This window comes from Aethina tumida, chromosome 3, assembly GCF_024364675.1.
Source record: "Aethina tumida isolate Nest 87 chromosome 3, icAetTumi1.1, whole genome shotgun sequence".
Lineage (NCBI taxonomy): Eukaryota > Metazoa > Arthropoda > Insecta > Coleoptera > Nitidulidae > Aethina > Aethina tumida.
In genome coordinates this window covers 31,341,598-31,369,340 of record NC_065437.1, presented here as the reverse complement: position 1 = coordinate 31,369,340, position 27,743 = coordinate 31,341,598, and the positions used below count along the sequence as shown (strand labels likewise).

General features: G+C 32.4%; 1 protein-coding gene across 1 annotated transcript in view; it reads left to right on the top strand.

Moving 5' to 3' along the window:
- The first annotated feature begins 1,819 nt into the window (after positions 1-1,819).
- The window catches only part of LOC109604180 (protein unc-13 homolog C-like), a 49,448-nt gene continuing 23,524 nt past the window's right edge, over positions 1,820-27,743 (top strand). The window contains exons 1-6 of the mRNA XM_049965092.1: positions 1,820-2,033; positions 4,892-10,093; positions 12,408-12,451; positions 17,376-17,466; positions 21,645-21,719; positions 24,551-24,770. Of these exons, the coding sequence (XP_049821049.1) occupies positions 5,297-10,093; positions 12,408-12,451; positions 17,376-17,466; positions 21,645-21,719; positions 24,551-24,770 (5,227 nt within the window). The 5' untranslated portion in view covers positions 1,820-2,033; positions 4,892-5,296. The remainder of the gene's footprint in view (positions 2,034-4,891; positions 10,094-12,407; positions 12,452-17,375; positions 17,467-21,644; positions 21,720-24,550; positions 24,771-27,743) is intronic.

The following is a 27,743-nucleotide window of genomic DNA, read 5'->3' as shown; positions in this document are numbered from 1 at the left end:
AAGCCTGTTTTATATTAATAATTTTACTTTGATTATTTTAAATGAAATTGCACAATATTACATTAAAATTAATTTGTTCAATTTAAATTTTAACCATAAACTGTGTAGTTCCAATATCATTGTATAAATTGTAATGTCAATTAATTAAAACGGTTTTGTATTAAAATTATTATTATTATATGGATTGATTACATTTGATTATCGTAGTGTTTATTTCGTAATAAAGTCAGGCTGTTAACCTCAAACATGAATATAGTGCAGTGGAGCTTTCGAAATTCGAAGCTTCTGCAATGGAATTTAAAGAAATACTTTTTGCACCGGATGTAGTTACTTAAAGGCACAGAAAGAGTGAAAATATGGTTTCCATCATAAAAGCTTATTGTATGCGTATCCTCTTGAGGTTATTTTGAATATGGGACTCGTGGAAGGTTTTATCGACGATTGAGCTTTGCCTGATGCTATTACGTTTCACATAAAATAGGTGAGCATACAGGGAGTTACATTTCACAATATTCGTGAAGCAATAAAAGTTGAATATTTATATAAAAAAAACTTTTTCACAAGACATTAAAAAAGTTTATTTTTTAGTAAGAACTAAATTGGGCTTGTATTTTTTTATCACAGTCAGAATATGCATGAAACAATAACAGTTAAAATTTATATATAAAACAATTTCAATTCACATAAAAATGTTTAATTTTTTCAGTAAGCACACAATTGGGCTGCTGAATTTTTGTCATATTCTTTATTATCATTACGACTTGATTGAGAAGAATATCAAGCTATTCATTATGACTATGCAAATACTAATAATTCACATTTTTATTTCACATAATGAAAGCACCGGTTGGAACATTGCAAGTAAAATACTCAAATGATTAAAGAAGACGACTTTAATTTCATCTCCTTGTTTTCTTTATTAACACTATTATTTCTTAACGATGTTAACATTAAAATTCATTTACAAATTTATCGTGACCTCCAGACAGTAATTTTACTGTAGCTTTACATTTTAATTACAACAATTTTTAAAGAATTGGTTTTCACGCTTCTCCTGTTTTTAGTGAATAGCTTCAATTCCTTGTATACCTAAGTATATGTATAAAAATATTAATATTAATATATAAAACATATTTGAATAAATTTTATATTTTTTAATTTATACTGTCGAAAATAAAATATTGGAAAAGAGGTTATTTGAAATGCAAATTTGTTGAAACAAATTAGTGACTAGTAATAAATTATGCATTCAAGTACAGACATGTGACAAAAGGACATGGAACGCATAAATAACTTATCAAGGAACGTAATTGCAGTGTTTCATTAATTTATGTAAGAAAAGGAACGTACAAATTTGATTTGTACGTTCGCGTTAATTATTGAGGGTGATGAATTTACCGATAAAGTAGCATGCAACCCCCCAAGTGCTTTCTGTGTAACTAACTAATAATTACAGTCCAGCTACTATGAAATATGTTTGTTGCTCTTAAACTTTCTACATGCCAACTCAAGCTCACTGGATAATGTTTACCGGTTTATCATGATTTTACAATCAATCTCTTTTAAGCAATCTCTTTGTTTCACATGTTTTGTGGACGTTGTGGTGGTTTTTTATTTGAAACAAAACAGTGAAGGCAACAAATGTTTTTCACATGTTCACAACGACTAATCAAAATCCGAAAAACATCGTATTGGTGAAAAGAAATCTTCGAACGTCATATTCTGAACAGTCGAAACGGAGCTTATTGTCCTTTCAGCGTAACGGTGGATAGCATCCTCTCACCTCTGGCCAGGGTACATCCTGTGTGTCCCCTGGACGTCCATGTGAGATCTCCGGAACCGTAAAGCTGATTGGTCGTCGTCGCTAAACTCTTTAGCGGCGATGACCTTTTCTGTTTCCGTTTTGTTTTGTTCTCGGTTTTTTCAAGCGGCCCATTTGTAAGCCAATGTTAACAAGATTTCTTTTCAGAATACGACAGCGGCGAAAAGTTGTTATAATCGATTTTGGGCGGTGGTATTGTTATAAAAGTTTGGTAGGTAAATCGGCAACTATAAAAATTCTTTTGTTTTATATTTTCGTCTATCCTTATTACTTTACAAATGGAGGAAACTTATGCAAATACACATTATATTTATTACTATTTAAATACTTCTTTCTTTTTGACTCGCGCTGTTACTTAAATCCTTTTGTAGCAAAATGAATTCGCCAGTAAGCTGCATACTTACAAAAATATATCAGTTTAAACATTCAAGTACGGTTTATCGTAAACGACAACTACCATGGTTTTACTTTAGTAAATACTATTACCAGTCGAATTTGTATAACGTGGCTCATGCGATACATATGGAAAGCAGTCTGTGTCATTCTAATTATCCTTACGATTTAGCTTTTTTATTACCTACAATATGATCTCATTTACATACTGCGTTATGCATTTTACAGTCGAATCCGAAGTAGTACGTTGAAAACTACAATAAGCTTATCCTAATTGCCACTAAAAATCCTATAACCTTACAACGTCAACTTTAATTTGCCGACCATGGTCATAACAGTTTCATTTAATTCCTCGCAGAGAGTTTGCTTCCAGTTTTATTCAAAGCAACTTGCATGTAGTTAGCAAGTCTCTTTTAATGTTAACCGAACAGCTTAGAATTCGCAATTATTTCGTTCGAAAACGGAGCTTTTGTACTGGGGGACAATGCAATCCACCACTTGGAAGGTGGATTGTTTCAAACAAGTAGTTTACCGGAGAATATGTCACCACTAACTAAATACCGTTTCTTTGTTTGTATTCAAACAAGGAAATATACATAATGTAAGAAATTTAACCATGCTGTTGAGTACATTGAAATCTTTGCGGAAGAAAAAAGTAAAATAATGAATGGTATGTGGATAGTTAGGGTCCACTTCAGTGTAAAACGCCTGTAAAGATCGTGATGAGGCAATGTAATTTTAAAGTTAATTTCCTCTTCGTCAAGCGTAATCCGGAGATAAGCCCAACCTGGTTTAGTCCCAATCATATTCTATGACCTGTACTGTGTGTTTATGAGGAGTTGTGGGTCATGTATTTCACATACATGTATACATGTATTACGGTTAACTCAGTAATTATCCTAAGTAAAGCCTCCTGGTACTTGTGATCAAAATGGTGTTGTATACAAGCTGCCAACAGTTATTCAAAATTATACACGTCACGTGTAATTGCTTAATTTTATGTTCTTCTAATAAAATTATATATATATATATATATATATATATATATATATATATATATATATATATATACATGAACATAAATAAATAAATTATTATTATAAATATCAAATAATGTTTATATTGTTAGGAGTTTACTACTGAAATTCATTACTGACTACAATTTTAAAACCATTGTATACAAATATCTGCAATATAAAATTATCCTATTATAGCATTTACTAATGGGTCATGGTGTGGGTAATTTTTTAATTTTAGAAATAATTCTTTCGTTCGAAATGTGTAATCATATCACTACTGAATTATTTTTTAATACTTTTGATATTTGTAATAATTCAAGTTTTTTGGTTTTATTATCCTCTATTAGTATGAACGTCGTTTTGCCATTGGAGCAAATGAAATTTTTCTGAAGCTTAACCGAACTAATGCGACATTTATGTCGTCAATTTAAACGATCCCTGGAGTCGGTCTTCAATGTGGAATTGTAAAAAGTGTCTAGCCTTCATGAAAAGTACATCACTTTGTCAACACAAAACTTATTTGCTAGTTGAGACATCAGAGGAAAAACAACGAATTAGTTTTATTTTAAAAATATTTCAACTTGTAATTTAATCCACATCAAAGTATAAGACTTTCCACTTTTTATTTCATGAAGTTACTATTTCTTTATTACTAAGGTATTTTGACGTTCAACAGGAAAGTAGATTTAGGAAATGTTAGTGTCAAAAGAACTTAGATGACTTTAATAAGTGTTTTCCCAAATGTGAATTCGGCTTCAGTCAAATTTTGATTCAATTAAAACGTTTGGTCTTTATCATGTGCTTCCACTTGAAAGCGCAGAGCAAATAGGTGAAATAACCTACTTACTTTGTGGCGGTAATCCCAATGACAGTGGATTCGTTTAACCAAAGACTTTGGAAATATGCTAATTAGTTTCATCATAGTATAAGCTTTAAAATCCTTTATTGTTTTATTTTATCAAAGACAATCTCATTTAATCCTCAAGGCACAGTTTCAAGTACGATAAATATTTTGTTACGCCGAGTGAATTTTTGGTTTTATACTGATACGTGATTTTAGCGCGTTCGTATTGTTAACAGTAAAACGAATAAACTCGTACCAAAATAGCATAAACCCACGGTAATGGAGGCAATAAATGTTTCAATGGGTCAACCGACCGATAAATTTAAATTGATCGCGGGACTACGGGGTAGATAAATCAACAAATTGGCTTGGACAAGCCGTTTCTCTGACACAAAACCAAACCTACCCCTTTATTTCTGAACTCCGCCCGTTCAAGCGGAAATTGAGGTGTCTCTCAATTTTGCATAAATAAACTTTTCACATTTAAATTTTCGAATCATCGAACTTATTTGCCGGGTAAGTGCAAAAGTATCCCTTTCCAGCAGTGATAAATTTTATGACGCAAAACACCTGTGAGGGTTGAAAAGAGGTCACAGCACCGAGAACCAGACTGAATCAATAGTCTTGAATGCTTTAATCCTGAATGAACAATTGCATTATTTAGAGCCGCACAGAAACGAGATCACTTTACCAATTATTTATTATTTTTTTATATATTTCAATATTTAAATTAATCAATTATCAATTATCGTACTCGAGAGTAGACTATTTCATATTTGTCCAGAAAATATAGCAAATCGATTTTATTTTCAGATGGATTTGACCAGAGAATCGCAATCACATATAGTGTGTGTTAAATAAGTGTGGGAGGAAAATTAATGTGGACATAGACAGAACTTTTTACGCGTCAAAAATGCGGTGGCACTTCACAGTGACGGGTGATGGTCGCGAAAGAGCGTTTTTCCCAACAGTGTCGTACGGAGGTCCCCAATGCCGCGACACCACGTAATGATTCTAAACCGGGATTCGAACTCGAGCTAAGGGCTCACCATTGGCACGAGTGAGCGTTCGCATAGTTGAAAAAATGCCACCGAGCAACGAATCATCCTATCCAAACATATCCCGTAGAAAATCTTGTTATTGATCGACATATCACGACAGAGCGATTTACGAGTTGTTATTAATTAATAAACATGTAGTGACGATTGTTAGGTAAAAATGGGTGATAACGTGCGACACATAATGGACGGGGGATCAAATACGATGGCACCGGTCAAATCCCAGACCAACTACGACGCCAACGTCGACTACATCATCAACGAATACATGGAACGGTTGGGTACCAGGCTAAATATCCTTGAAACCGAACTCAAATATGCCTGGAGGGCACTAGATTTGCTCTCCCAGGAGTACATTAAAATGTGGGAACGACTTGAGAAGCTCGAGGGTCTCCTTTATGAGCAGCAGGGCGTCATTTCCCAGTTGCTTGACTTTTATACCTCGGGTGGAGCTTCAGGAATGGTGCCTGAAATGGGACCTATGTTAGAAGGTAGATTAGGTGAATTGGAAGTAATTCGGGAAATACTCGGAAACGGTACCGTAGAAGATGGACTCGAGGAAGGACTGGATGTATCGAGAAGTTCTCAGTCCGCCGTTATACAGGAACTTGAAATGGAGGCTTCAATGGATGAAATGCATGTTCCCGATGAAGCATTTTATCGAAGCCTTAATCAAGCTTATAGAGAAGATCTCGTTGGTTGTGACCAATCCAACCAAGGTAGTCAATTAGGTATGATATGGGAAGAACGGGAAGATAATGATGATGGAAATGAGAAAAAATGCTTAAATGATGGCATGCGAATAGAAGAGAATGATGAAATATATAGCGCTTTAGATTATAAAGATTATAGGGGCAACTCTCCTTGTATTAGTGAACAAGACATCGCCCAGTTATCGAGAATTGATTCAATCGATCAAGTAGCAATTGAAAAATTAAACGAATTAGATCGGTTGAGTAACAAGTTGCATCAAGATTCGGTAAACATAAAGCAGCTTCAAAGAAAACTATTAGAGTCTCCTCTAAACGGCATAGTAGAAGAAGTAGTAGAAAACAAAGAAGCAGACAATAAACAAGTAGAAAATCAGTTACAACAAATTTACGAGGAACCAGAAAATTGGAGTTTCTCAAGTGGAGTTCGGGACCAAGATGAATTGATGATGTTAGCCAAGTCAGAACTTCCCAGTTCTCTCTCAAACTTATCTTATGCTGGCAGACCTAGTTCACGATTATCTGTTGTAAACGAAGCGGACAAGGAAGTGGCAGAAACCCTTGCTGGCGGCATAAGAACTCCAACCTCTCCGCGTCGGAGGCAAATTGAAATATCTACTTGCACTGCACCATTTACAACAGTTACAGGACGATTAGCTTACAGTGCTGCTGTTCAACACGTAGAAAGTGCAGAGGCAGCTGCCGCCGCAGCAAGTAAGAACCCATTTTATTGCAGCGCTTCAGATCTAAATTCCCTAATTGCTGCTTCTTACGAAACGGTACCTTGTTCTACTCCCAATATCTTTAATGTAAAATCCGAGAAAGCTCAATCTCCAACGTTGTCAATTTGTAGCATCCGTACTAGACAAGATGGTTATATAAGCTCTTCCGATGTTCCCCAGGAACCTCATTTGCTGAACCAATCTCCAAGTCCTCCACCTCCAGCGCCCAGAGACATCTGTGAATCTTTTCTCCTACCTAACGCTGCTGGAGCAAATGAGGCTACTACAAGTCAAGATCATAGAAAATTAAGTCCAAAAACACCAAGGTCCCCAAAATCACCCAAATCATCTCCCAAACGAAGCAAATCCCACTCTTCAAACATAGTAGCCGCCAAATCAGATTCAGGTCTATCATCAATGAGTGGATGGTCTAGCCTAGAAAAATCCCCCGGTTCTCCCAAAAATGGACCCAAACCTGCCTTAAATTATTATGGACATACGCCATTCAGCAATCAACCAACAATAGCTCCAATACCTGTTCAACCCGAAACTCAAAATAATTCAAGGCCTTTCACGGAATCAAGTGTTGATTCGAAGTTACCAGAGTCTCACCCAGCTGGTACTTCAGCTATATTACCTGGAGGGCACCACTTGTCTGCATTTACCACAGTGAAATCTCCGTGCAGCCTAGAAAATTCTGAAGGATATGGCACTTTTGTCCCTGCCCCAGCTCCGGCGTCCGACATTAATGTTAGTCCCCGAAGAAAACCCAAAACCGAACCTAAACCAAAAGCATCCGAATTTATGTACAGAAACGATCAGCCAGCAATTTATTCAGTTGCCGGAAGCAACAGAGATTCGTACACGTCGGTCTACACAAGCAACAGTGCTGATTACATAAACCAAACAATTAACTATCCTGACTTAGTTGAGCCTTATGAAAACAACGAATATCATGCAAGTCAAAGACAAATGTCCTACAATCCAATGACAACGATGGATCCTACGCATGTTCGTAGGAAATCACTCACCAGATCGTATTCTACGAGCAAAGGTCCAGATAGTATAGCAAACCATGAGGGCTACAAAACCGCAATGTACCGCACAATGTTTCCATCAGGAAACATAACAGACGCACTGTCGTACTATCCAACCTCATCTCGATACGACTCCGCCGTTGCAAATCTACCTCAGGCAGACTATAACGATCCGTCAGCTTGGCTTAACTGTCCAGAAGCCCAGTATCAGGAAAGCGCAAGCACATCTAGTTCTATGAAGTCAATGGACACGTCAGATATGTCTTACACGCAAAGCCCGTATATGGACAGACGTATGCAACAGCAAAACGATTCGAGACTAGCTCAGCAACCTATTTATGAAAATCAACAACAAATAGATCAGCAAAGAGCTTGGAACCAGAGACAGGAAATTCCGTTTTTAGAATTAGATATACGGAACAGGAACGTGCCGGATTATGTTGTACAGCAACAACAACAACACTATGACCAAAGTGGAATTATTATGACGCAATCAGGGTATATTACTATTTCATCTGATACAAGACAGGAGGCACCTCGTGAGGAGAAAACCAAAAAGCCACTGAAGAAGGGTAATACTCTGAAATCTGCGATGAGTTCAGTAAGTCATTGGTTGCCAGACTTGCATTTAAAAAGAAATAGATCATATTCACTACCAGGGGGTATAAGGCGTGAAGACATGGAGAAATCCAGAAATGCTCATGTAAAGAGTAACGTAGCTTCTAAAAAGAAAAAGAAAAACGCCATTGTTTCAACCATGACAGGTATTCTGCAAAAAGCAAAACGAAAAACAAGCTCCCAATCCTACAGTCATTCTCTATCTGACCCGGAACAATCGGACAACGAATGGAACTTGCAAAGGACCAACTCTGTAGTTTCGGAAGATGACAGAAGTGAAGACAGCTGTAGTGTTTTATCTGAAAGTCAATACGAATCGGATCTATTTGTAAAAGTTAGTAACAAACCAAAAATTAAAAAACAAAGTTTCTCTGAAGCTTCGACTATACCAGTAGATGACGATCAACTTCAAGCTCAGTTTGATCAGATGAAAGTTTCACCGCAATTAAGTGATAGAACTTCTAAAAACACTGATCCAGAGAGTTGTCCAGGTGAAGAAGACTATTCTGGTAAAAGTACGGGTAGCGGAACGAGCAATATGTTCCCTACAGTAGGAGAAAACAAAAGAAGCTCTGGATCTTCTGAAAAAAGTGATGAAACTGTAGTATCAGAAAGTAAAATGATTGTTGTTGTTGGAGGTTCATCAATGGAATTCGCAGTATCCAGAGCTTTGGGAAAATACAGACAAAGGCAAACTAATTCTGTATCTGATGATCAAATATGTAATGGAGAACAGGGTGTTGTGATTGAAGAAATCGACGACAATGAAGACAAATTAGAAACAGCTGAAAAGAATATTAAGCTAATAGAACAAGCATCAACAGAAAGTCAAAACAGTGATAAAAGTAAAAACTTATTTAACGAGGAACAACCAGTTTCCGAGGGAAGTCCTGCTTCCAGCATGAAACTTCATATGAACCGATTTTTACCAAGACATCAACAAAGCTTGGAAATACCTGGCCATAAAGAAATTGATGACGACTCCAGAAGTACTCATTCTTGGAGAAGTACTTCAAGGGTATCTTCTAGAAGACAAAGTACTGAAGACAGCATTGACAGTGAAGATGAATGGTATTGCTATGAGCTTCGGAAATTGGAAGAAATGGAACGACAGACGCAATTGGAACAAGAAATGGGCGAAACACTACAAGAACTACCCGAACCTGAAGAAGACGAAGAAGAACCATATGAACCAAATGAAGAAGTTAAGGAAAAAATGGGCTTTGTTCTGCGAGAATTAAGAATGAAAGCCAAAGTAGTCGATGGTGTTTTAGACCAACAAGAAAATAATTTACATACAATACAGTCGGCAAAAAGACGTGAAAGTGCTAGAAATTCTTTCCAATTAGATAGTGCAGCATCTCTATTCGAAAAAATTAAAAACTATCACGGGCCTATTAATGGTTCTTCTATGCCAATAGAGCATAAACCACAACCTATGCTTAAAATAGAAGAACCTGAACCTGAACCTGAATTGGAACCAGAAACTGCAGAGGAGGTGGAGGAAGATCGTCGCTCCCATTCATCAGGCGACACTTCCGGACCAGACAGTCCTCAAGTTAGCGGCGATGAATACGACGAAGCTGAAATGGCGATAAATGATGAATTTGCTAGATGCCACATTACGAAAGAAATGCAAGAAATGGACGAAAATAAAGAAAAACCTGAAACACCCAAAGAAGAAGCAACAATGTCTGCAATTCCAAAAATTCAAGTTGAAAGTACCGGAACACCAAAGGAGGAACCACCAAAGGAACAAGGAGGTCCTTTGGGCAGCAAATGGAAACTTTTAAAAACCCTTAAAGAACGAAAGGCTGAAGAGAAAAGCATTCAAGGAAAAACAACAGAACCAACGACGGAAAAAGAGAAAGTAAGTATGATGGGAATGATGCAGAAATTTTACGAGATTCACGTTAAAACCTAAAATAACAATCAAAGGAAAATTGTAGTGTTGCACCAATTGTTACAAAATAATATTGTAAGCTTTGCCTTTATCATGTGTAGTTGTATACCTTTAATCCAAAAATGCTTTATAAATAAATATATACAATAAAATAAGTCAATTTGAAATGCCTAACGCATTTATAGATGTAGAGTCACAAGTTATTTATGTACCTTCATCTCGATATCTTTCATATCATATCATTAACATTGTACCCCGATTTTTATGCACTCTATGTGAACAAATACAATTGGTACCTTCACTCATAAACATTAAAGATGTTGTGGTTAGTTCTGAACATTATTTAAAATGTATAATGCATAAAATTGTCTCATTTGTGCAGATTATGTGTGGTGTTAGTATAAACAAGTAGGTAATAACAATTTTATATTTTTATAGATTGCGTTTAATTTAAATTTGAAGAACATACTTCAATGCATTTTCAGTATACAATTTGCAATTCAAATATACAAAAAATGTGAAGAACTCACCATAAAATTTTTAAATAATCATAAGAGATTGACATTATGACACTTTACATCTAAAATTATAAGAAAAATTCATAGATCAACAATATACTAAAAGTTGTGCAACTTTATAATATTTATTGATAAACACGAATTTGATAGATTTGAATATAATATATTAAATATTCGAAGAAATACTTTAATATACAATATATTGCTATTTTGATAAAATTAAAATTTTAATCTGCATATACATTCATGTATACAAGACTCATTTGTTGAATAAAATATACACATTAGAACAAGTTACATAGCAAATTCGCAAGTTCCAATTTATACTACTAATTATATACATATAGTTACTGTTTCGGCATTTTAAAAGAGTAAATCAAAATTTAACCTACTCCGACTGATACGTAGACTGCTTTTTATCATAATGACAATCTCAATACTATTTAATAACCTGTAAGTAATACTTTATAAGCATTAATTATGCTTACAAAAATTGAATAAATATTCTGTACTTATTAAATTGACATTAGTTCTTGTACTGTCAGATTATATATTTGTTATTGTAATAAATAAACTACTTTAATTCTGGTGTACACATTCAGTTTTATATTCTGGATTTAGTCAAATCTTTTATTCAATTTGTGGTGTTTAATGTCCTTACTTTTAACAAATACGTCATATACCAGTAACATTAGTTAGATAAATATTGATATTACTGATTAATAGTGAAAATTGTTTTATCCAGAATATAAAATTGTCAAAATAAATTATTTCTTAGAATTTTTTAGACATACTTAATGAAAAGATTCTAAAACTGTACCTGTTTGTAAGTATTTTATGAAGTGTGACTTTACTAGTATACAGAATTACTTATGTTATAGCTTTGTATTACAGATTAACAGATAAACTTTTGATTGTGCATAAAAAATTCAAATTAGATATTACCAAAGCACAAAACAGTAAAATATCCAACGAATAGTAAATTTTATTTAAAACATTCTATTTTGAGATTGTCATATATATTTTTGCAGACATTTACCAAAGCACAAAAGGATTTTTTATTACTTTACCGTGCTGAAAATATGTTTTTGTAATATAAATCTTACTAAATACTCTAACATATAACTAATTGATTCATCAAATTTATATAGGATCCTACAGTGTTAATACAGTTTTTTAAGTAAATCTTTTCTGTCAATTTTTAATCAATTGCAAGTGACGGCAAAGATTAAATAGATTTAAATTCTTCCAGGCTTACTTTTATTGCAGTAACATCCCGTTATATATTTTAAATTATAACTTATACCCAACTATGTAATGGTAGTTTATAGAAGACGTGTTACTACTAATGACACATATTTTGTGTTTTTACCACAATTTTTGTCGATTTAAATCCGTCCTTCTCATTTCCTAATTGTTAACTAGTGTTTAAGACGGTCAACCCTATCTTCCTTACGCTCTTTATAAAGTATTACTTAAACGCGTAATTTTAGATTAGATTTTAGCAAGTGTACTTAGATATTGTCATATACCTAATCGATGTTAGCAGTATTATAAAATGACGCTTATGTTTAGGAACCCGCTTTATATAACATTGTGCTAAGACGAAAAATGTTTGTTAATGAACCAAAAATGTTATGTTATTTGTATATTGTTATACGTTGTTTTAATAAATATAAAACTGTTATTTTATTTTTTATGTCTTGGCCTCTTTTGAGGCACGTTTTGTTTATTGACTATTTATGTTATTTTTGTTTTTTTAGAATGGATCTGGAATCGGCGCGGACTCCGTTGGAAGAGCCAATGGGTAAGTTATCATTTTCTTCAGGACATTTAATGTCCTTTGTTCTCCAAATACGAGTTAAATAACTAAATCATTCAATAATCGATATGCAATAAAATAAAAAACAGTTGAAGTCATTGTAAGTAGTTCTGTAAATACATCAGTAATATATCAAGTTTCACTCTCAAAAAAACAAGATGAAGTATTTAGAAACTTTTAAAGGCTGAAAGTTTTTAAATGTTCCACCCTTTGTTTCCCACTTCACCTCTATAAACCACTTTTTAATTAATGACAGTAAACACGACGATTTATAAAAGTATTCACATTCCCTCTCGACATGTATTATTCAGGACATTGTTCCTGGGCCGTTAAAATAATCCTACGCTAGGATTAAATTCATTACTTCCAGTTACCAACGACAAGCTGTCTTAATTACATTTCACCCGGTCTTAGTAACTTTATGTGCATCTGCTGTAAAATTATTAATCAAACACTTTGTTAATATAACTTGGCTAGTGGTTCTCCGTCGCATGAATGATTCTATCGAACTAAATTACTCTATATTGTTTTAGTTCAGAACCTCCGAAATAAATACAAGTACGTAAAGGTTTCTCCGGAAATTGTTGCGTGGATTAAAGTAGGTTAAATTTAGACAATATAGATTCGTATCCATAAATTTCGTGGTAGCAATTTGAAGTTGAACAGTGTTATTCCATAAAATTTACGATGGCTCTTTGTGGAATGTCCGATCATACGTAATATACATATTTGGTAAGGCAATTGACCTTCAACCCAATTAGATTATAGTTTACGTGTTCTACTTAATTATGGCCGTGGATTGAGGAACTGGTTGAACACAATGCCAATTCCGGAAGCAACTAGTAGTCGCATTAGTCCTGTCAAAAAACGGTTTTCATTTCATTCGGTAATTAATCATCAGAGTGTATTGCCGGTCGATTATTCCGTGTAATTTATGACGACCCTTTTTGTGGAACGTCTTATCATACAAGTGCGACGGATCGGGGACGACGGTGAAACATTATTGCTCCGCTCTTTTCACGGTCGACTCCCTCATTGGACGTTATACATCCTATTAATCGATAATTTATTTGGCCGACGCGTCGCGGCGGTTTGCAACTTGGAAATGAAATTTGTTTCCTCATATATTATCCGTGCGGTTTGGTGTTTTATTTATGGCCACTTTTAAAGACCGTTTCGGATGTCTGCACGCGTGGAAAATACCAACTCGGGGAATGTGGAGAATCCATTATCAGATTGATTGAATTCAACGGTTAATGATAGAACACAAACAAATTCACCCTCCGTTTCACTAATCCTTCGTACACAGTTTAAATAGATATAATGCGAAATGAAAAAGAATTGATTAAAATGTTTACATATGAAAGCTCTTAAAGCATCATTAAATGGGAATTTTATTGTTCAATTTTATATATCGTGTTTCATATTTTGGTTATGTCATAAACGTTATATTAATTTTATGATTATAAATTTTATACCAACATAAATTTAGGAAAAACTGCATTGCAGTTACTTTTGACATTGAACAAATAAATTTAACAAATAACCGTCTATTTATAAAATATGTCTACAGTTAATCTGTAAATCTTTTATGAATATATACGTTTCGATTTGCATCCAACGTTCGTTTTACGTAAACCGATTTTCGCAATTTTGATTACCAACTTTGATTCACGCACAAATTACATTTTGCATAAATAAACACCAAATCAGTATAATATGTACGTTATCAAGTAATTCCAATGCTTGAGTAAAACGTTGGGACGCAAGCGTAAGTTCCACACAGCTGGAAAGCTTGAAAGCGCATTCGACTTACAAACACGTAATGAATTAATCGTTAATATTTGCACTCCGTTATCAATCACTCAGGCATGCAAATTGCAACGCATTGTTCGATGTTTGTTCCTATTTTGCACAGGAACTGAAATTTGTCCCGTTTCACGCTAAATTTCATGCATAATAAGTATTGTTTTCGTGGATAAAACCATTATATTATTTGGAGATTATTATTTGATTAATGTATATTAATTAATTAATTACATTTATAATATGAATAGAAATAAAATTAGTATTATTACTTATTCTACACAGAATGTCGTTTTATCTTGTCTTAATACAAAAATTAAGAATTTCTGAAATACAAGCCACAAAGTTGTTAATTTATTTTCTTTATTTTTCTGAGGTATTCTAAAATTAATACTTTACACCAAATCCTTAAATATCTAAGAGGAATTATAGAGATTTTATGTGGAAATGATACAAAGGGTACTGTTTGATTTTCTTCCTCGTATTATTCTCTGTCTACATAAAAACGGTGATTATTTTGAAAAGAGGCATAAAGTGTTTTTGCGTAATTAATAAGTCACATTTATTTTTTTTATTTTATTATACAGTGTGGTCTATTTGAAAGTGACATGCTCTTTTTTCAATAATAAAGTATGATAATACTTATTTATACAACAAATTGTCATATTTTTTGACCAAAAACTGCAGTGTAATTTTTTAGGTATGAAAATTGAAAAAATCGTACTAGATTAAATACTCCCAGGGGAGGTATATACCAAATTTCAATAAAAAAATTATGCATATTCTTTATTTTATGGAAAAATTAAACTTAATATTTTTTTAAGTTGTTTCAATAATCAGTCAAAAATAGTACAAGTTTTTTTATTTTTCAAGAATATTGGAACATTATACTAATAATATTTATACTAATATTCTTAATACCCAAATTTTATTTACGTCCATCAATCTACCATTTAATTATTTTCTTTAAATTCGTTAATTTATGACTACTCTTCTCAATTATTCGGGGGTAATTTTCGCACATGATTCATTAATTCTGTCACGAACTTTTTTAAGAATATTACTAAAGTATAGTATTATTAGTATACTATTCCAATATTATTGAAAAATAAGATAATTTGTAGTATTTTGACAGTTTATTCTTTTTAAACAAAAAAATGAATTCCATAAGAATATGCATAATATTTTCTGAAATTTGATATATATTCACTTCAGGATGTGCTTAATAAAGTGGTGTAGTTAGATTTGCTAATTTTCATGCCTAAAGAATTATCCCGTAGGTTTTGTTTTGTTAAAAACCTAAGATTTTTTCTATAAGTACATATTTTCATACTTTAAAATTGAAAAAAAACGTTTGTTATAATCGGACAGAAAATACAAATTTTATGAGGGTGTCCCGTTTCCAAATCGACCACCCTGTATGTCCTTTAATTGTGTTTTTTCTATCAAACATTATTTCTAACAACAATATACTTATGGGATATACGTTTTTAAAAGCAACTCGTAGACGAATAAATATTGCTATTTCAGAATCATCATTTTTGATAACAAGATCATCAACATTTGAAATCAATTCCATACATTATCCAGAGTAATAAATCTGGGATTGGAATAAATTCTGCATTTTACTCTCATTAATATATTCAAAATTTGTTAAAAACAAATAGTCATTGAAAGTTTTCAGTGTAAATAAAAATCAATAGACGTTAATTACACCAAAGTTCGATATGAATTTTTGGTCATTAAAACTTTGAAGTCCCGCATAAAATTTCTAATTCTAGACTACGCCGAACAAAATGATTTGAATTAAAAAAATATATATTTATTTTTTAATCTAGTAATTTATCTAAGAATCTACTTTTAATAAGTATATTCATAGTATTAGACTTTATATTCAAGTTTCAATATTTAGGGAATGAAGAGTTTCCATCGTCAAAATCATTTTTAATTCTGGTCTCATTTGACTTCACAGATTTATTGATCGTTAAATTTTGCGTAATAAAATTTGAAACTTTTCAATTTAGCCTTGATAATAGATACTCACGGGAAGTTATTTTGACATGTCCAATCAAACTTCGCAGAAACTTTTTAAAATATTTAAACTAGGGAAAACAGCGAAGAACCGATTTAGTTCTAGAAAGAGACTTTGTAAACATTCAGCAAAAGGTTTTCCAATTATGCGCGTCAATATTTGATCGAGATATCAAAACTGAATATTTACACACATGTGAAAACGAAAAACAACTTAAATGATGAATCACGTACTTACTTACATACAACAACAATGTATTAATTGTACGTATTAAATAGTAAATATTTGTTGCTATTTATTTTATTTCTATGTGCGCGAAACTATAACAATTACGTATACATATATAAATTGTTTACAAGCCGCAAAAACAATTTGTTTTTGCAATTTACACATAGCGAAATTTGGACAACCACAATTTGATCAATACTTGTTTTTTAAACAATGAAGTAATTAATATGGAACTTGTTAACGAGAGCTTTAAATCTTTACACTACCAAAACAAATGCAAATTCAGTTAGTAAATTGAAAATCAATTAATTTAGCCTCTTTCAATTTCACCGACATGACTTGTCAAGAATTTTAAATCCGACTTTATAGAACAAAAAATTAATTAATACAATAATAAGATAATACTATTGTTTAATTTCTAAAGTGCTTGAGTGATTGCTTGGAAAATTTTATTTACTGTTAACAAAAGATATTCAGGTAAAATTTTTCGCATTCATAAAGAGAAAATTGAATTTCTTTCAAATTAACATTAAAAAAGATAATTTAAGAGACGTTATGATGATATTAAATGTTAGCTTTCGGCATTAATGTAAAAATACATCATTTGGTTAATTTCACAATATTCCGTTCAAAATTATGATTATTTTATAAATCTTTCTTATTGTCAGGTTTTGATTCAATTATTTACCTTAACTTTGGACTGTTTTTAATGTTTTAATGGATTATCTTCAAATGCGGTAAATTTTGATATTTTAAAAGTGTTAACAATATATTTTTGATGCTGAGATTTTATAATAGACTAGATATGAAACAAAAAATATTAAATAAAATTTTTTGTTGCAGACATCCTGGAGATAATCCCTTCTACAGTAATATCGACAGTATGCCAGACATTCGTCCTAGACGGAAGTCAATACCACTTGTATCCGACTTGGTAAGTCAATTTGTGCTCTTCCTGTTCTACCTTCACTATATACGTGTGCGTAAGGCGGCGGAAAACCGAGATGAAAAAGACGAAAAGTTGAACACGAATGTCAAGCATAACACAAAGTTTAAAGCTGCAACTTACGTGATAAACTAACGAACCTTTGCTTAAAGGAAAATGTAATTTCGAATTTTCTATTGACGAAGGAGTTTTTTCAAATTGCTTCAAAAACTAGTTTATACTAAATCCACACAGCACATCACTCATGGAAAATGTAATATATTGTCGCCAGATAAATTCTCTCAGTGCGAGAGTCAGTTAGAATTGGACCCTCGGTAAATCAATTTTCGACAATATAATCAATTTTCCGGGGAAACCAGTTCTCGCAATGATTAAGCAAACGTTCGTATGTATTTTATGTAAGCCATTAATGTTCATAATCCCTCAGGTCATAAAACCTCTCCTGTTTACAAACCTGTTGCTAGTGTCCCAATCAAGTCCTGAAAAGTATTTATCTATCCTGTGTCAATGTGTATGTACCTTTCTCTATTGTGTCGTGTTGGAGGAAATTCAGGTTTCGGGATCGGTTAGAACCGTCTGTAATTAAGTTATCGTTGTAGGGTACCCAACTGGAAGGGGTTATTACGGTTTATATCAAACTGATGCAGTTACAAAGCTAAGAAAACCAGGTTAATTAAGCTATACATTTAGCAACCCTTGGTTATAGTTGTTTGTATTAGTCATTTATTTCATTTCAGACAGTTTGGTTCATTAAAAATTTATCTTATCTGCCATCGGTTTTCGGCATGGCTATTATGTAATTATATTTTAGTATTTTTACTGAATTCTAACATACCAATACATATGTAATTATTTTTCTTTCTATATAATTTTTTTTATATCAGTCTTTTTCTGATGACACAAATGTGGACAAATGGATTTTATCAAACCTGGTAATTTTCAGTTATCATAAGTAAAAAATATAAATACAATTTATAACTTGATTTATTCTGAAATGCTTCGCGAGCGTCCATTAGGTTTATTTACAACCTATTTCAATTAAATTTCACCACAAAAGAATCAAAAATTTTAAATTTAATTTCCACAAAAGGTAAAATTCTTGCACGAATTTTCCACAGTGTAATTTTCGCTTTCACGCCATTTTAATTTAACTTCAGCTTCCGGGACCAGACCGCTGTTCTTCTAATTCTCCATGACAGTTCGCGTGATAATAATATAATTTTCCAGAAAGCTATTCTTCCCGTTGCAAATGGAAAAAACAGTATACACTAGATTACAAAAATGCATTGCTGTGTTATGTTATAATTTAATTAAAAGCAACCCCATTCCGTTGTTTCCCCGATAAGTACCGACCTCCAACACGGACTCAATGATTCGATGTCCTCTGTTGTGGCCCTCCTGTCTCTTTAAAACCTGATTGCCGATCAATGTGACCCACCACCACGACTAAAGTATGTGTTGTGTCTGTTCTCTGTTTAATGGTTGTTCCTACGCCGCTTCACTTCTCCAGGTGCTCAAGGTATCGATATCTCTATTTTCCTGACATAATTACTACTAACTCAATACTTGGGGCTCGTTTTGCGCAATTTGAACTAACCTGAGCGACCGTCAAATCAATCAAATGATTCGTATAGTAAGAGAATGTACATTGGTAATTTGATATTATGTCGGGTCATCGAATGAAAATCAACATGTGATCCGCAAAATTAGTCAGCATTATCAAGTTACTTAATGTCATTTATAGAATAGAAATGGGACACAAATATTACCTAATTATCAAAACAATTTTTTATATTAACAATAATGAGTTTCAGTCATTAAATAAGAGGTGTACTATAAAAAATCCATATATTTTGACGGGCTCTCAGGTCGTTAAATCTTTGCATGCCAAATTTAAAAAGAAACATGCACGATTTTCGCTTCATTAATGAATTTATGCCTCTCAACTACCTCGACCCTCCACGTTGAAAGTTTCCGCATACAAAAAGAAGATATTACGAAACTTTCGACTTTGATCAACTTTTTATAACAACAAGTAAAAGCGGCTTCACTATATGCTAATCGAATTTTTACGGGTGTTCTGAATATTAAAAAAGCACATGTTCGGAGAATTAATAAGTTGCGCAAAGTTTGGGTGCATGACGGAAAAGAGAACTCCTCATCAGGTTACGGATAAAAATTAAGATACTGTTATCTTTTAGCACAAGGAATTTTAGTTCGTACTGCGATTCATTTTATCAGTAAATTAGAAAATTAAAACTAACTAAATTAAAAATTTTTTGTTACAATTATAAATAAAAACTTTATTTAAACAATTATAATTTTTCCCGTTTTCAAAAAATATTAATAATAATCAATTATTATTGGAGAGGGGCGTTAATTTCATGGTAGCAGTGTATATTGTAAAAAATATCAGCTGAAGATATATGAGTTCCAGTCGGAGAGTGAACAAAAAAACTTGATGTGGTATCTAAAGCACGTTGAAAATATAGAATTTATGTTAAACGCCGTAAATAACTCAGTGATAAAGTATTTCGTAATGAAAATTCCAGGTGAATTTTTCATGCATTCATGAATTTATCGCATTCTCCGGACATGTACGGAACCACAGCAAATATCGAAGAACTTGTAAATAAAACGGCTACTTGTTGTTCCGTATAATGTAGGTTTATTAGACTCCCGCAGCTTTAATAATTTTAGTGCATGACAACTTGCATGTTACATTCGTGTGAAAGCATGACCCAATAATATTCATTCATTTGTACATTCATTATATTTACCAGTTCCCACTAAATTGCTTTTAAGGTTTTTGCTAGCGTCTGTTTGGAGATTTATTGGATTCAACAAATAATAAATTATGCCAGTTTTATTTATTATCTAGTCCATTATTAATTTTGTTTGAGTTGAAACTCTCATCATCAATCTTTTTAAACCTTTTCTATCAAAATTTACAATTCAAACTCATTGAAGCATAATCCGTTGTAGCGATGAAAAATGTTTATGATACAGTTTACAATATCTGATTGCAATGCAAATAAATTTCATCCAATAAATACTCCACTCCGGACTGATAATTTCGTTCTAGTTGATAAAATTGTAGCTTAACAAGTGCTCACCGATTATTACAAACTGAACAATGAATGAATTTAATGCGGTTATATTACTTTTAAACTGGTATTTAAAACGTGAATTATTTACAATTATAAAATTATTTCAAAGCGTTTAAAAAAAGTATTCAAAAATATCAGATTATTTTTAGTTTTTAAGACTTTGTTAAACCTTGTTAAGCCACAATATTTTATAAGGTAGATAAACGAGAACGCGATATAAGTGGTATTTATTACAGACTGATAGCTACTAAATTTGTGATATGACCAATGTATGAATTATTAATTTATTCATCAAATGATAATTGACGTATTTACTGACCAGTGATCATAAATAACCTTCATTACCGTCATTTTCCTATTAATTGAAAGTCTCTGTAATCCCACATAATTATTCAAAATGTCACAGCATAAACCATTTCGGCAACGGATTTAAACGAATTCATAGTTGCGAATTGTTTCGACTATAATCAGCTTCTATTCGTGCCAACCTAGTTAATTTGTACCCTTAGGCGAATAGATTTTATTTAATGGTGTGGCGCTATAAAGGAGAATTATTATGTCAAATGCAGGGTAAATTTAATTACCGTGGATGTTTTTATATTTCCTCCGGGTTAGTCCTTACCCGTAGAAGCCTAGATGTGAGACACATTGCAAATGTTGTTCACGTCTGAAAATGCCGCAGCATAAGTGTTCAGACAAAAAGCTTTTGTTACGACGTACAATAAAATCACGATTTTAACGTTTGTCAAATTTGAATACACAATTATATGAACACCAGGACAATTTATTAAATTTTAAAATTCGTATTTCGAAAATGTGTTTTGTTTGTGGCTTTACACAAATTAAGTTTTTAGGAATAAAAAGGTATGTTAACGAGGTAAGTGGTAATTTCTAGCACAAAGTTATTTAGAATTAAGTAGGTGCGCATTAAATACCATTTATATCTAGCACAATTAATTTTCTGATTGCATTTTTTTCGGATCACTTTCAACGAGCTAATAATGAAATTTAATAAGACCATTAATTGATATTAATGCAACCTCTTGTTTTGCCCAGACTATGGCTGCCACCAAAAGAAACGCCGGATTGACATCTGCGGTTCCCAGAGCAACCCTCAACGACGAAGAACTGGTACGTATTTTGTTAGACATGTTAACTTTTATTGCTGAGACAGAAAATGTTTCATTTCGTTCACTTGCAAGATTTATTAGGGTGAAATTAATTAATAAATCCTCCCGAAAATGCAAGACTCGTCTAAATTTCGTTCATGAGTCATAAAACAAGGTATTTTATCATGTGTCATTTGCATTTATTAAACATCGCATGATCGGTGTGCAGATGTACTTGATTAAATAAACGTTACATTGTAATTACCAATAAAACTCCGTATCCACATATCCTGGATACCATGACTAAATAGCTTCCCTTGTGGCAGTTGAACGTGGTTTTATTCCACTATAAAGATAAAGCCTGCATGTGTGTGTTAATAAATCCACCTTAATGCCAGCTTAATGGAAGGGGTAATATTAGTTCGTCACCTCAGGACTCACATTATATTTGTGTAGGTAAATTACGCCACGTAAAGTTAGAATGTGGCCGAAGAAGATTTGTTTGTTCCACAACGTGAAAGTTTCAGCGGGCTGAAATTAAATTTTGCAATCACTGTCAATTTCAGATTTCACTTTGTTTCGCCACAAAAATCCAACTACCAATACTGCTGTGTAGGCTTTTGTTAATAATGCGAAGCTCTCGTTATTCAGTAAATAACATTACAATAATTACTTTGATGTGCTCCGCAATTTATTATATCTATTTCAATGGTAAAGAGGTGACCTATTTATATAATGAGATTTATTTTACTTTTCCAGAAGTAATTATTTTCGACATGCAGCATCATAATAGTCATAAGGCCATTCTCTGGAACATCATTTATGGCGTTACAAAGCGTGTCAAGTCGAATAAAAGTTTTTTGCCTTTTAAGTAAACTGAACCTCAAAGAAAATTAAGCTTTATAGTATTTTCTTTGTTTTGTCCCGCAATAAAACCCACGAATGCTTCCAATTAAGTTTTTCTCGGTAAAAACAACTTCTTCACCACTGACTGCTTGTGCGATTTCTATATTAATACTTATGTTTTTATTTATTTTTCAAAATATGTTTTTCAAATTTAATTAGTACATACAATTAATCATACTAATATTCTTCAAGTAACTGATTAACAGTTGTCTGGTTATTGATGATAATAACTTTTTCTCAAGTAAACCATAACTACTTTATTACTTATTGCTTCTGTGACTATAAGACTTTGTTTTAAATCTGTTCCACCAAACAAATAAAAATTGTAAGTTTCAATTTAAGTAAAATGTTTTCGGAATAAATATTTGACCAACATTCTCGTCTGTATGTTTGTCTAAATTGTCTCTAGTCTAGCAATTTTATTAAAAAGAATAAGGATTTCATTACATAATTCATTTTCTTATTAAGAATAATAATCAGGTCAAATCTTTCTTTTCTCTTCCATCCTTCAGGAACTGTTCCTAGTAAATTAAGTTTTCAGGAAAGATTTTGTAATTTGTGAACTGGTTTAAACAACGAGAGAGAGAGAGAGTACTGAATATAATTTTTTTTTGTCATTATATTTCTCAATTATAAGAGTGAATTGTCATTTGTCAGCTCATTGTGTATCTCAACAACGTGCTAAGAGCAGAAATGGAAGCAAATCCATGTCAAATAATCAAAGAACTGTCAAACATCTTAACCAACCTTAGTCGACCATCCAGAAACATTTGCAGCAGATTGGAAAAATAAGCAAAGCAGTTGTTTGGAGCTCCGATCTCCAACCGATTCATCACATGCTTCAACAGCCCCATACTGAACTGTTTTAATAGTTTCCTCATTGGAGACGAAAGTAGGACCTATATGATAATTCAAAAGGCAAATGGAAGTGTTTCTCTCCAAATGAATCACTGTGTGTTTAGTGGAGTATTCGTGGAATTATACACTTTAAAGTACAACAACCTGGACAAACTGCTAATGCAGATCTTTATTGTGAAGAATTGGATCGAGTAAATCAATCTTTAGTCAAAAAGTATCCGGCGATTGTTAAAGGAAAAGAATTTATGAATTTTGGTGGGAGGTACAGCCTCATCCACCGTGCTCACCGGATACTGTACCCTCTTATTTTCAAAAGCTTGTTGATAACGAAGATTATTTCATTCCGGTCCCTTTAATATATAAATTTTACTTTAAATTCAATTATAATTATTATTTATATAAAATAATGTTTGTAATTATTTATACAAATGATTCAATATATTGTATTTTATGATATCTCTTTTAAATAATGAATATTTTTGAATATAATAACTGCTTCTGTTAATATATTTTCCAATTACTAGAGTAAATATTAATACGCTCGTATTCCTGTTATTAATAATAAAGCAGAAAGGACGGATAATGACATGCACAAAAGCAAACATTTTATTAAACTTTAATACACATTACACAGAAATGTATGATATATGAAAAAAACATTCCAAATAAGTTTATCTGAAATATTTCAGCAGTGCAAATTGCAAGAGAAATTGTGGAAACAGTAACATAACTATTTTACGAATATGTGAGCGAATATTCACTAATAAAATAGTTGAACTGTTGTATTTAAGGAACTTGTCTAATACCAGTAATTAATTTCATTAACACATTTCTACAGTGATGCCTATTCAAGATGGAAATACCCCTGAATATTTTTAATTATAATTTAATTTTAATGAATGGTAGCAAAACAAGGCATGACTGTCTTTACATTTTGTAACGAAATAGAGTTGTGGTGTTTTCCATCTTTAATGGGCACAATGGGTAAATTAGAAGGAAACGGAAAATAATTTTCTGTCCAGCCAATAATCGAATTAAATTCAACTTGATTCGACACCCAACACCTAACTGTTCTGTGATGTTTCTCAGAAAATGCACGTGTACAAGAAGACGCTGCAGGCTCTGATCTACCCGATCAGCAGCACGACGCCGCACAACTTCATCCCTTGGACGGCCACCTCGCCGACGTACTGCTACGAGTGCGAGGGGCTCCTCTGGGGCATCGCCAGGCAAGGGGTGCGGTGCACCGAGTGCGGCGTCAAGTGCCACGAGAAGTGCAAGGACCTCCTCAACGCGGACTGCCTGCAAAGTGAGTAGTAGCCTCCTGTCACCCTTAAAAGCACCCCAACATACCCGATCACCCCGCAGAGTTTGTATTGACACTCGCCGTCCGTCGATCGTTGCCGCCTATACTCTTCGATGAGAGTTTTCTAGATGGATGTTGTGTTGGCCGAGTCAGACTTGTTATTGAGTGTTTCCGTTGTGTTTAGCTATTGACAGGCTTTATAAATGTACGGTGTATACATTACTAGTGCGAACTGCGAGCTAGGGACCCATTTTCTAAAAAAACTTCACCGTTTTAAAAAGATATCACAATACGTTAAAACATAATAATGCATTAAATATAGCTATACTTCATATTTTAAGAAGGTTCGTTGCAAATTTTAGATGCGAAGTACTCACCGGGGTTTACATTAGCCGAAAGCACATAATTGTAATATGTTTTACAAAAGTTCACCCCACCGTCTAGTTTTACTAATGCATTCCACAAAAGATCTTAAGCAAAATGGCAAAATAGAGAAATATTATAAACGAATTTATGTCTGGCACATTTCAATTCTCTTTTATCAACGTTGCTTACTACGTATAGTATACATTTTGTAACTAGAATATAAAATTTTACACAATGTATCAATTTTAATATCAAAATTGGACGAAGATAAGTTTAACGAAATCGTGTTGCGCATAATAATGATTTGCATAAAGAGATAAGAAAGCTTGGAATGGTGGTCCAATTCTAATAAAATAATGTATTTTAAAATAGACGGTGGATAGACTGTAATAAAACAGATAATTTAGTTCACAAAATTACAGACTTTACGAACACAATATATGTAAACATTAATAAAACTGTATTCTTACTATAACAGCACGATTTTATTTATTGGAATTAATAAAAATAAAAGTTTCATTTTCTGAAATATGTTTGAAATTAATAAGGACATTTTGGTCTGCATCTTAATTATTCAACATTTAATAAATAATGAAAGTAGTTTTTGCTCAAACTTAAGTATTTTAATACTGCAGCAGCTGCAAATTACAGCGGGAACTTGAAATTACACACGACAACAGAGAGTCTTGATATTATTAGGCTACAATTTATGCATACAAAGTAGAGTAGAATTTTTTCCAATTACAATTGGATTTTACTTTTATTAACCCTTAACTTAATATTAGCTATTAATAAAAATTATATTTATTAGTTATAAAAATTTGACGTTCAGACTTTTAAATATCGTGTTTAAGTACATTTACAAGTAATAATATTTGTGTTCGCCATGTTGTCATACTGTTTCCTGCATTTATTGTTGTAAACTATGTTTCATTTCTCGACTGTGAAAGTTTCAGAAAAGCTTTGTGTTCCCTTCAAGGCTATTGATACAGCAATGAAAATTTTATTTCATATTTTTAGGTGTACTTTTCCCAGACGAAGTTGAAAAACCCCAAAAGTTATGGGTGTTGAAGGTCATTGGTCAGAATCTTTTGTACTGTACGTATATGGAAAATTTATTTTAAATTTGTTTGTATCGCAAAGTTGATAAGGTCATTTGTAGTCTGAAAAGAAATTGTAAGATGATTTGGCGTTACACGCCATTTTTTGCATATCAAACTTCTATACTTATGTAAATGAAATTTTTTTGTCGTGATGTTATAATTATTTTTAATGTACATATCGACGTGTGAATATTTTTACATTGTAACTAGGAAAATGTAGGGTAGGCAAGATCAGTAATTTAATTATAATTTAGAATCTAATAATGTATAGAAAAATAATACCAAATGTGTTTTTCAATAACAAGTTACTTCATTTCATTAAAAACTAATAACTCAATTTTTCTATTTACCTTATATAAACTTACTTCTCAGAAAACTCTGATATTCAATTCAGTAATTTATTGACCTGGTTAATAAAATAAACTAAAGTTCTTCAGTTGGAGATTTTGAAAAATAATGTAAAAATTGCGTTGTCCTCGACTTTTTATTATTTTAAATTTTAGAATGTTTTAATTAATGTGAAAAAATAAAATAAAATAATAATAATAATGATATTTACTTATTAAATTTACATACGACTTACAAATTTAACATAAATCAGGAATTTTTATTTTTGATTACATTTATGCCACATAAAATTTAGTACATTGTATGTCCTCTGTGGGCGTCGAAAAATTATTCAATTCTTAGGGTATATTATCACAAACGTGATCGATATTTTTTAAGTCAGGAGACCTCAGGAACAGACCTTACCCACTTCAATCGTTGTTACTTCTGGTCGTGGATCAATTTGCCAAGCATCCTGGTAACATAACTGAAAAGATATGATCTTCTGAAGTATTTTCTAATTGACCACCTAGAGAGGACGTTGTAGAGTCCTTACTAACCATCACAAATATGAGTCTTAATTTGAGTAACATTGGGCTTGCCTGCGATTTGAATATGATTAACCTCTGATACCAATATTTGTACTGTAAATTAAATCACATTAAAAATCTTTTGTTTATCTTTTTGTGTCGGATTTCATAGAAATTAATAAAACAACCACTGCCATCATTTCATTTTAATTCATAAAAGTTTTAATATGCCTAACTTTGAACATGTATTTATATTGATTACCAGTCAGCATTTTCCGTTCATATTTATTAAGTATCCGTTTCAAAAAACTTATTGGTATAAAAACCCATTGCCGATCCTTAATTTGAAATTCTCTTTATTCAATGCTGAAAATGCAATTCGGAACGGGCCTTACTTTAATCATTACCTTTAACACCTCGGCCTTTTTGGCGGAAATAACGGAAATGAGATGTGAATGATAACCGAAACGATTTTATTAAAATTTCAGACAAGCATGAAGATTAAAGATAATTTACAAGCGCTGTCACAAACGAAAACCATCTAGCTACCATTGATAAGTGGGCACCATTTACAGATAATTGAATTAATTAAAATTTCGTTGCAATTAATTTAATCTGTAGTGCAGAATTGTGGAAAATTGTAGAGAAAG